Below are 12447 nucleotides of genomic sequence, written 5' to 3'. Positions count from 1 at the left end.
TCACTCCCTCCTTCCTCCAGATTCAGGCACATTTATTACCCAGGGAGGGCTTCTTAATGGGACTTTAAAATGCAACAGTCATTTAAGAATAATTCAAAAAGTATGGATGGGATAATACTGTAGCTGAACACTGCAGTTAAACCTATGTGCTTAATAATACATATATACTTTACCTGTAAATAAATTAAACTAAGGTTTAATTTCTTTTTGAATTATTATCAAGGTGAGTGCAGTTTGAGCTTAAACCCTCCTCTCTAGGTAGATGATATTTTCACAGCTTGGATGAGTGAGCTTCATGCTTTGGTTGGGTTCTTTATCCTGCTCAAGTTTGCTTTTTCCAAAGTTATTTTGTGTTCTGCATGACATGGCTATGAATATCACAGGGTAAATTCCTTGCTGCCAGTTCTTTGAATTTGTCTGTTTCCTCCTTCCTTTCAAGAGATATTGATGTATCTCTCAAAATATTCTTTTTTTCTTTTCATTTCCCTCATGGGCCAACATTTGCACTTAATCAGTGTGTGTCTGTGCTTGTCCAGTCTTTTTGTCTCGCCAGGGATTTTTTCTGGGGCTGGCTCTCTCGTGGCAGCAGAGGCTATTTATCTACCATTCAGGAAACCTCATTATTGCATCAGGAAAGACTGGCTTTCAGGTGCAGTCATCAGGAAAAGTGCTGCCCATTCTCCCCCAACAAAATGAGCCGTCTCTGTGGCCATTTCCTCTTCACTTTTAAACCCCCATGAGACTCTCAGAAATGTCCCCTTAGCACCTTCCATCTTTAAACCTGCACTCCTCATTCCAAGTTGTCCTGAGGTTTGGGCTGTTAGCAGATGGAAGCGATGGGGCAGACATGCTTGAGTTGAAGAGGTGAAGCAGAGAAGGAGGCATGGTTGTTTCATCATCTGGGTAAAATGTTGTTACATATGGAGCTGGGATAAGAACGCAGTTACCCTGTTCCTTGGGGTGATGCTTATTCTAAACCAGATGTTTTCATTTTAGCTGCGTTTTCCAAGTGCTTCACAAAATTGGCCAGTTAAAAGTACAGCACACCATTAACAGAAGTACTTTTTATTCCACCCTCACCTCTTTCCCCATGTCAGTGCTTTGAAAGTGCAAGTGGCCAAGGAGAACCAGCTCCAATCTCTGTGAACTAAGAGGTTAGTTTAGTTAATTTAGTTATTTCATTTTACCAAGAAAAATGGAAGTACAAATAAGGGATTACCCAAATCCCATCAGGCAAAATACATTAATGGAAAAGCTGCTGCATGCCAAATAATATATCAGACCAGAAGATGTTCCAAACACTGAAATTCCTTGAGGACATTACTTTTACTTAGGAATAATAGTTAACAGAGGGAAACGAGATGATGTAAAATGTGGTCAGCACAGTGCCAAGAAAACAGCAAGCACCAAGATATGAGAGCATCTAATAAAAATAACAATGATTTTGTTAACTTTTTATAGAAAACACCTCATATACTAACATACTCAGGTATATTATCTATCTATATGGTTTCAATTCAGCAAACAGGCAGTTTAATTTTTATTTAATAATGTGTGGTATCATGCTATGAAATAGGATTTTATCTTAATTCCTCACAAGTATGATTTGATTTTACTACTACAAATGAAAAGTTGGGAACATGTTTACTTGGGAGACAGAATGGTCTAGTAAAAAGGACATGAGCTTTGGGGTTTCCTTGTGGCAAACATTAGAGAAGATGTAGTCGGACATGATGCCACCTTTGACACAGGGACATTTTTTCTGCCTTCCTGAGCATCCATTTTATTTGGCACATAACACTTCCACCTGCACCTGACTTAATCCAGGGTATATTTGCCTTTGGAATGGATAAACAAGTTTTATTTGCAATGAACTTTCACCTTTGTCTCTTCACCAGGTGGTTGCTGTACCGCGTCAAAACAAATTAAGTGTTGGCTCGTGTGGTACCTAAGACTCAAGAGCTCAGAGCTTTGAATGTGATCCTACACTCTCAAAAGGAAGATTTTTTTCCATTTGGTTCCCACACTGTCCAATCCTGTGTGTGTAGCCCCACAAGACGACTTACCAATTTTAGGCTTGACTCTGTATCGGTTGTAACCAATGAAAGTCAGCTCTCACAGCACAGTTGGAACTCCCTGCCCCCATACATGTGGTTTCTGGAGTTGGTTTGCTGCCCCAAGGTAGTTGGGGCTCAGCTGAATCCTAGATATCTGTGTGTGCAAAGAGCCAGAGTATCCCTACTTAATCTTCCTCTGGAGTCTGTCTGTCTGTTTCACCTAATTCTGAGGTTTCACTTTAGTTTGCTGAGACCCTCAGCAACTCATCAAATACTGACCTGCTGGTCTGTTCCTCTAGGATGGATACCGTTTCTGCAATGCCTTCCCCTCTATCCCCAAGATTGGTAGGATTGGACTTCTTCCATATACTACCACCCAAAAGGAAGCTTCATGAGAGCAAGACTTCACTTGTTTCAGCCACTGCTTTGCATATAAAAGTTGCTCAATTTCTTTGCATATAAAAGTTGCTCAATAAATCTTTACTAATGAATGAATGTTAACCCCATCCTGCTAATTCCTCCACTGTGGCTCTCACGCAATACTCTCAGCTCACTTCCTCTTCTTCATGGGACATTGCCAGCCTCTGCCGGTTTGTGCCTCACAACATAAAGTACTGTCCTGCATTTGTCACAAGAACACTGCTATTCTCATTTCTCAAATTACATTCAAGTATCAATAAAATAATGAGATTTTTCTATATTCTCTTCAAAGTATTGACTTCAACACATATTTAAGAACTCCTTGCTATGCTTTTAGAGTTGGTTTATTACTAAGAAAGCAAATTCACATTCCAGGGCACTATAGTTTCTCTCTCTTTCTCTTTGCCCATGGCAGCTGTCTTTCTTCTTGGTTAAACCTGAGGTGCCCCGTTGAAGGGCAGCGTCAAAGCAGAGATGCCGGAGGGAGTTGCCAGAGCTTCAGGCTGAGGCAGGGATCAGTTATGTGCTGCTCCCCAACCCTAACTTTAACTGCAAGTCACAGGCCCTAGGCGAAAAATTGCCAAACTCTGCAGGCGAAAATCACAAGTAACTAAGAACTGCCTGTAGCAAGGGCAGCCACAAATGACAAGCACGTGGCCTGAACAGTGATAGAAACTCTGAGGTATAACTTGAGGTGCTGTGGCTTAGCTGAGAACCGCCTGAAAACAGGCTGGAAATTCACCCTTCTAGGTGCTGTGAGCCGTTCAGAATAAAAGGCAACCATCCGAGGAGCTTGACTGACACACGTGGTTGGACACATGGTGGTTATTCCAACACACACACATGCATATAGGCATGTAGCTGGGGATGGCTGTCAAAGGCCAAGTTCTGAGTACAGAACACAGAATATCAGAGAAACTAGAAACAAGAAATAGAACACTACAAATGAAATCTAGTGCATGCTATTGAAATCCTATTTGCAATTCTAATTCCTATTGCAAAAACTTTGGATTCTATAGAGCGTTTTCTCTACAGTGTCTTGCTTGATTCTTCTGATAGTTTCATAGAGTAGGCAGAGAAAATAATGTCATCCTTACAGTTGAGAAAATTGAAACCCAGATGGGTCAGGAAAATTGCAACAATGTCATACAAGTTGTTGGATCCTCTTCTAGGTGGACAAAATGGGATGGCACATGTGGGAAGGTATTAAAACCCATGGAGGTGGGTATCTGAGGGGACAAGGACATGCTGGTTCCCTGTATGGGGGTGTATTTATTTTTGTAACTGTCCTGTAAGTTTAGAAATATTTCAAAATTAAAAGTCTTTTAAAAATATAATATGGTATGGATCGTTTAAGCCACAAACTCCTTTTAAATGTACACAGCTATACTTTCTTTAGCAGCTTTATTGAGGCATGTAAGCTGGTATATTTTAACTTATCAAATTCATTGTGTAAAATAAGTAGGCCAAGGGTTGACATCTAGAATATATGAAGAATTCCTACAAATCAATAAAGAAGAGAAGAACACACCTAAAATTGGCAAAAGACATTAACAGCAGAGCTATAGAAGAGGAATCCCAAAAGGCCAAGGAACACGTGTGAAGGAATAGCAGACTCTGCCACCCCCATTTTTCCCCTTTCCCTGGGCACGGTTGTCCATCCAAGGCCTGTATTTGCAGTCCTTCCCTAGGGATGCACTAATACATCCTGGGTCTAAGTTCTTGCTAATGGAATGCGAGTGGACTTCTGACTCACCTAAAAGGAAATGGCTTTCCCTGAACTGATTTATCTTTTCCCAAAAGCTGAAATACGTCAAAAACTCTCAGTCCTTGAACCATGAAGATAAGGATGATGGCCTAGGGGATGACAGCGGAATAAAAAGAACCCCCAAATCAGTATGCACAGCAGGGCCACCAAGCCAGCCCAGATGCCCCAAGCAAGATTATGTGGAGAGGAGTAAATATCTTTCTCATTCAAACTACTGTATTTGAGGGTCTCATTGTTGCAGCAGCTTAGCTTTTATCCTCATGAGTACAATGCTCAGTCTAACATTAGTCATCTGGGAAATGCAAGTTAAAATACCATTTCAGACTCCTAAGAGTGGCAACATTCCAAAAATCAGATGATACCAAGGACTGGGAAAGATTTGGGAAATGAGAAATTCTCATATACTTTTGGTCGGAGTATAAATTGGTACAACCACTTTGTAGACAAATTGTCAAAATTTACCCAAGTAGAAAATCCCTATAACCCATTCATTTCACTTCTAGATATAGTAACTTTATAAACTAAGAAGTATCTACAGGATCTTTGCAATATCATTTTTATTAGCAAAAAAAAAAAATCAGAAACAACCACAATGTGTATTAACAGGTGGATGGATAAGTAATTTGCGATATTTCCATATGATTGAGCACCATCAGCAGTTAAAATGGATGAACTGCATCTATATGTAGCAACAAGAATAGAGCTCAAAAACAACATTAAAGAGAAAAGGAAGTAGGATATGTACAATATGATAGGAATACGTAAAATTTTAAATATGCAAAGCTAATCATTAATTGTTTTTTAATACATGTATATGTAGTAAAAGTATAAATATATTGATAGAATACATACCAAATTCTTGATAATGGTTGTCTCTGGGGAAAGGAGGTAAGGTTCCAGATCAAATAAATCTTTCATACATCTCTCATGTATCTGGGGAGAGAAACAAAGAGTGCTTCGACATTATTCATAATGTTCTGTTTATTATATTAAAAATCTCGTGTAAAATTCTAAGCTGTTAATATGTGCTGATGATGGCTAATAGGTGGTGTGCTGGAGCTGGCTTACACACTGGACAGCTGATTGCCCACATCTCTTCTCAACTCAGCATTCAACGATGTCACAGTAGTAGCTTGAAATCAGTGATGGTGGAAGTATTTATACCATAGAAACCAGAAAACACTAAAAATCAGGTTTATTTTTCTTACTAGATAGTCAGTTATAAACCATGACCAGCACATCACTGGGGATAATGTAGCTACTAAATTAGTTTTGGTATTTTAGTCATTTTTAAACTCTCAAATTATAAAAAATAATTATAATTCTATATTTGTCTAATTTTTCAAGATTATATATTTTTTTGCATAAAGCATGCTAGATGTGTGATTTACTGGGGATGAAAGTATTTAAGCATCTCTCAAAAGTTTCTAACCAAAGAATGGGATTTATCTGGTTTTTGAGAATAAAGCTCATTTGGATGGGGAAAATTTTGGACTTCCCACTTATTACATAATTTCAACAGTAAGTATCTGCAAATTGTAGATGATATCCCTTACATGATAAGAAGACTCCTGTTTCTTGTGAAAAAAAAAAAAAACATTTTAAAATAACTACCAGCATGCCTACATTAGACATTAAATTCTAGTCAATGAAACACAAATTTGGTATTCTGACTTGTGTAAAAATAAACCTGGATTAACATGTTGTAAGAGTGGTTTGAGCAAGCCTCTACATCTATAATCTTTCAACTTATTTTGCAGGTATTTATTTTTTCCACAAACAAACTAGGTGCACTATTTTAAAAGGCTTTTTTCACTAAAACTCCATCATTAACTTATTTCCATGTTATTAATTTTCTTCAAAAGTGTAATTTGTTCATAGCTACATAGCACTACATTTTATAACAAATTAATTTCATCCATTTTCCCAGTGTTAAGTATTTACATTGTTTGCAATTCTTCCATATAATAAACAGCTATGTTATTATCATCCTAGTAAATGTTTGCATACATCCCTCCTTTTAGTAAGATAAATGTCAATGAGTAGAATTCCTGAGTCAAAAAGTATGAATAATCTTACAATTTATCTGATTATAGTTATGAAATTGATTATTCATACCATATGCAAAAATACATTTCAAGTATATCAAAGACAAGTATGAAAAGCCAAAATTTAAACTTTAAAATAAAGTATGTGAAACTATCTTTTATGACATCAAGTTAGGGAAGAGGAAAAAAATCAATAAAGGTATGATTCTTGTATAAACAGCATTAAGTCTGGGGTACAGGGGAAAACTGCTATCACATGTCATGGGCTATGTTCAAAAGGAAACCATCAGCACCACCACAGCAACAGCAGAGGTAAAGAATGGGGTGAGGGACAAGAGTTAAGAGGAGGTTTAGATTTCCTATTTGGTACGGGTGTGTTTATTGGTTTTCGTTTTTCTTGGGAACAATGAAATTATCTAAAATTGAGAATGTTGATGGACTGTGGACTTTGGGCCCTCTACATGATGCCCGATGAATGCAGGTGGCTGAAGGATGCACTGACAGAGAAGCAGATTGGCGAACGATGGTGTATACTTATGGACGAAGGTTGTGCTGCTACAAAAGAAACAAAGTTGTGAGGCACGCAACAATGTGAATGAACATGTGGGACATTTGGTGAGACAAAATAAGCCAGAAACAAAAGAACAACAATGGTATGGTCACCTTTAGAAAATGCTTATAAAAAAAACAGGGGCTTAGATTATAAGCTTTTAAAGCAGACACATTAAGTCCAGAGAGGTGATTATTATTTCTGGATTTTAAGAGGCTGTTTTATATATATAACCTGATACTTAGAGATAAGAATGAAGCTGAACAGGTTGGGGTTAAAGTAATTCAGAACATAGGGGTAAAGAAGACAGTGTCTATATTTCAGAACCACACATACTCTTTGAGACAAATGGAAGAAAGACTTACTTGATCTGGAACTGAAATTTTCTGTAGTGCCTAATCTAATTCAACCGATGCATAGTTCATTTGAACAACTGAAAGACAGAGAGCACAAAGTAAGAAAGAGGTCCTCTAATCTTGTATAGGTTATTGTAATGCTTGGAAATATCCTAGAGTATATTAAGCATATAGTCAAGAAGTTTTGGCAAAAACCCCTGGGGGGGGGGGTGGAGAAAGAATATGGAACTATTAAACCTTACCATCAGGGAATTGCCTGATACTGTGTCAAATTTTAGGGACACCTAAATCAACAGGTCATGACATCGATCATGAGGCTTACTCTTGTGAAGTTTATGTAGGCAGCGGAAGACTACCTATAGGCATGCCTAAGAGTTACTTCTGGAGGAAGTAAGAAGCTTAGACTACCTATAGGCATGCCTAAGAGTTACTTCTGGAGGACCTCTGTTGCTGCTCAGATGTGACCCCAGTCTCCCTAAGCCCAACTCTGCAAGTGAAATCACTGCCCTCCCCCCTATGTGGGACTTGATATCCAGGGGTGAAAAATCTCCCTGGAGACGTGGGAGATGACTCCCAGGGTTGAATCTAGACCTGGCACCGTGGGATCAACAATTTCGTCCTGACCAAAAGGGGGAAAGAAGTGTAATTAATAAAATGTCAGTGGCAGAGAGAGTTCAAATAGAGCTGAGAGGCTACTCTGGAGGTGGCTCTTACACAAGCTTCAATTAGACTTTGCTACCTGTTATAACCTGCCAACCCCCAACCAGGACTATTCCAGCCAATCCTAAAGAACATTTAGGGCAATACATAAAATTCCACAAGGGTTCCATGCACTAGAGTAACTTTCCAGAAACCTACAACCTCCAGATGGGTCCTTGGTCCAGATAAGTCCTGAAACCTAGCCCAGCTTCTTCAGAACATCAGATAGCTCCATCTCCCTACCCCATATTAGTGACAGATCCTTCCAATATAAAAAATTTAGAAAAACAACCCTAAAGAGAGGTACGGATGGCAGAGTTATACACAGAAATAGGATTTAACAAAAATATGAATGCTGAATTATTAAATTGATATCTCTTTTAGTGTCCAGTATTTTAGAGCAGCTAGAAGTAAAAACCTAAAATTGTGAAATTGTAACCTATGTCAAAGTCCGAAATATGTTCTAATATGTTCTAATCGTGGTGCTGTGCTTTGAAATTTATAGCTTTCTTGTATATGTATTTTTCACAAAAAAAGAAGGAAAAAAAGTCAATTGTGATGATAAAAAATATTTAAGCCCTCTAGCCTCCTATATTCTGGAGCAGCTAGAAGGAAAAATATGAGAGGATCATATGGTAGCTCATGACAAACTCTGGGATCTGTCCTGTAACCACTTGTTGAAGAGTGCTTTGAAAACTATTGCTTTTTTATTTCTTTGTTTTGTAAATGTGCTATACTATACAATAAAAAAGTTAAAGAAAAATCGACAAAGGCAATAATAAATAATTTTCTATATATCAAAATGCAAAACTTTGGAATAACAAGACACAACAAAAGGCAAGACACAAACTAAATGAAAATGTCTACAACCCATGTAACACAAAAAAGTTAAGTTCCAGTACATTCACAATTCAGATAAACCAATAAAGAAAAATACAAGCAGTACCAAAGAAAAATGGGCAGAAATATGAAAGGCAATTTATGAAAAGGAAACCTGAACAGCCAATAATGTTATGATAGGATGCTACAATTTACTAGCAATAAATGAAATGCAAATTAAATCAATAACCTGGATCACAACCATTAGATTGACAGATTAATGAGTCTGACATCAAATTTAATAAGCATATAATATAAATGGGACACCCAAATATTGGTAATGATAATGTAAATTGATTCCACCATGCTGAGGAGCAATTTGGCGATATTTACTGAAGTTGCTGATGTATGTCTATAAATATTAGGACAAAGCCCAGGGCACAACATTTAAGGAGCCGCTCACTCTCAGGGCATTCAGGGGAGAATGAGCGCCCCTTTAGATTAGTGCTCTAGGTGCTTTGATTGCCTCACCCTGATCCCAGTCCTGATGTACAACCCTAAAACCCAGTTATTCCATTTCTAAATATACACCCACAAATTCTTGCACACATGCACCGAGACATAATCGAGAATTTCATTGCAACACTGTTCATAAAGTAAAAAATTGAAAACAACACAAATGTCCATCAAAAGAGGAATGCATATGTAAATATGGTATCATTAAGGAATGGCATTTTATAAAATATTCAAAATGCATAAACTAAAGCTACATGTCTCAACGTGGCTATATCTCAAAAATGTAATATTGAGTGAAAAATAAAGCAAGCCGCAGAATGTTACATTTGGTGTGATCCCATTTACATAAATTTGCAAAAATAACCAATTTTCAAACATGCAAAATAATATTATATGTTCTTTATGGATACATCCCTATATAGTGAAAGTATAAAGATCTTGGGAATGATTCTCACCAAATTCATGGTACTAGTTTTTTTTCTGTGAAAAAGGGAGTTAATTAGGATCACAGCCATGTGCAAGATTTTTGTTTTTTAATTGTTTAAGGGTTTATGTTTTTAAAAAGAGCAACTGAAGCAAATACAACCAAATGTTAATCTTGTGAAAGTTGTGTGGTGAGAATATAAGTAAAATTATTTATATAGTAAATATATAAACTAAAATTATATACACCATAAAATTATATGTAGATAAAATTAGTATACTATAAATATATAGTAAAGTTATTCTCCATATTTTCATGTATGTTTGAATATTTCATAGCGTTTTTACTGGAAAAAAATTAACACAATGTATGTTCATTTCCATTGCTAGATGACTTAAGGCAAGTCATTTAACTTTCCTTGAATATCAGTTTCTCTCTTCCAAAATAAAGATAACAATCCCCAATTCATAGGGTGATAGATGTTGTGTTTTCTAACCTTCCAGAAGTTTTCTTTCTATATATTCAACCTTGCTCAGTTACTGAACTTAATCCTGACATAGGATCCGTAAACTGTACTCACTAACTGGGGGAGGGGAGAGAGGGAGGGGACCCTGTAATGGGGCCTATGTCATCAGATTCAGGATGTGCTTCTTCAGCTGTAAGTCCACCCTCACCCCATTACCCTCATCTCCGGGCCATAAGTCCTCGTGGAGGACACGGCACTAGGCCACCCAGATCCCCTTCAAAGAAGGGCTTGTTGCCTGGTTGCTGGGAGTACTATAGGTAGAGAATCTCCAACTCCAGCTGTTAGCCTCTGACATGAATCTCTTAAATATATATACTTGCATGCAGAGTCGCTTTTATATATATATGTATGTATGTATGTACATGTATATGTATACGTATATCCCGTTGATCCTATTTCTCTGGAGAACCTTGACTACTACAGCACAAAGAAGCTCTCCTTCCATGCAGGAGATGGCAGAGTAAGCCAATGGCCAGGCCCAGGACTAACTGTCAGAGCAGCAGAACTCTAAAGAAGATTGGACTCCCAACCAAGGCAGGTTTACTATGCCAAGGTCAGGACCTGAGGAGGACAAATAGTACTCTAAAACTGCAATGAGGACACCTGGGCAGATTTTAACTCCCCCAGATTGAACCTCTTGAGTCCCCTAAGATCCCGGGGCTTGCAGAAGTGGACCACCCTTCTCTATTAAGAACTGGCGCAACCCCCCTTGCTTAAAGACAATGCAGAGACCTCTACCTCACAAGATAACACGTGTTCGATCAAGACCTGCCCTTACCACCCCTCTTGACCATGAGGCCTATAACTAGGGTTAAGTTGCAGCACAACCTGGCTGGGAACGTGTTGGAACTAATAAAAGAGAAAAGAGATTATATCTCAAAGGACCTGTAGGACCTACCTTCATGTCCCAGCAGGAACTTGAGGACCAAGCTTGGGAATAAATGCTGAGGGTGATCAAAGAGGCAAAACATAGTATATGATAAAGGTAAATTTATTGATTTATGCTCACTTTTTGAGACAGAGGACTTATCCTATAAAGGACCAAAAAAAAAAAAAATGGTGGCAACTGGCTACTAAAGCATTCCTTAGAGGCATGAACAAGCAATGGCCCAGTTTAAGTGAGACTGAGTGGCAAGAACTGCCATGACAGACAGTAGAAGAAGGGATGAAAAGGCTGGAGTGGATGTGCTGGAGCAGTTTTATGATATAAGGACAGAAGACCTAACAGAAGATGATTCCCACAGGAGACCCAGAGGGTGTACCATGACCACAGCCACCAGCCGTGGTCACCAGCTTCTCTATGAAGTTCAGCCACGGCGGCAATAGGAGAGGATACTACTAGGCTCATTGATAGTAAAGGGGAAGAGGACATAAGAATCACACTGTGGGAATGTGAGCCCTCCTCTGCCTTCCTAGAGCTCAGCACAGTGTTCTGCTTTTTAAGTATGTGTCAACAGATGTTCTTTATATGAATGATAATTATTATTAACGGGACTGTTGAGAATAAATGTTGGTCCCTAAAAATGGATGGATAGCATCAAGATGGTGGAGTGAGATGCTTCAGGACTCCATCCCCCACTCTGAACAACCAGCTAGAATTGGCAGAAATATCTTTCTCAGTGTTCCAGAAAACAGCTAAAGGACTGAAGTTTCAGGGCAAGTGCCAAATCAAGAAAAAAAGGCTTTTTAAAAGCAGAAGAATCTTGTGGTACCCTGGCTGGCCCCTCCTTCAACCCTCACCTGCTCAGTGTGGAGGCAGTCGGGTCATACTCTCAGTGTGGATCCCTGGTCCTGGTTCCAGAGGGAACAGAGTGGTCCTCGTGCACATACCAGGAGCATGTATGCCCACCCCAATCTGTTTGGTGGTATTCTGAGGAATTCGCCATACCAGAACTTAAACCAAGTGTAGAAAGTGGTTCACTGAGCTCCCCTCCAGAATGCTGTGTGAGAACAGCCAAGTAGTGCTGCCTGGGGTAATCAATTGCTGGCTGTATGATATACAGTGCAGGGCCTGGGACCACAGGGAAACTGTTTCCTAGGGAAGAGGGGACTTTCATGTCCATGTCAATGGGGAAATTCCTAGGGCCACATACATACACTCCAGACAAGACGTATGTGCAGAAAGTGTCAGGGAGGCCCCTACACCTTGACCTGGAGCTATTCTCAAATAAAGCATTATATTATAAGCCCAGAAGAAAAAAATTTTCACAGGTTAATCTGCAAAGACTGGGTAAAATGTTTCCTTTTTGTCCTATTTTTTGTTG

General features: G+C 38.7%; 1 protein-coding gene across 3 annotated transcripts in view; it reads right to left on the bottom strand.

The window, feature by feature from the left end:
- Positions 1–12447, bottom strand: part of PSD3 (pleckstrin and Sec7 domain containing 3) — a 661802-nt gene that overhangs the window by 571911 nt on the left and 77444 nt on the right. For 2 of the 3 annotated variants that reach the window (XM_077152668.1, XM_077152670.1), the window contains one exon: positions 5098–5178. In XM_077152668.1, the coding sequence (XP_077008783.1) occupies positions 5098–5163 (66 nt within the window). In that variant the 5' untranslated portion in view covers positions 5164–5178. Of the gene's footprint in view, positions 1–5097; positions 5179–7208; positions 7277–12447 lie in introns of all 3 variants that reach the window. The other variant, XM_077152669.1, reaches the window with a different exon arrangement.

Source organism: Tamandua tetradactyla, chromosome 3, assembly GCF_023851605.1.
Source record: "Tamandua tetradactyla isolate mTamTet1 chromosome 3, mTamTet1.pri, whole genome shotgun sequence".
Taxonomy (NCBI): domain Eukaryota; kingdom Metazoa; phylum Chordata; class Mammalia; order Pilosa; family Myrmecophagidae; genus Tamandua; species Tamandua tetradactyla.
Note: the sequence above shows the minus strand (reverse complement) of the source record. Positions and strands in the feature narration are given on the sequence as shown.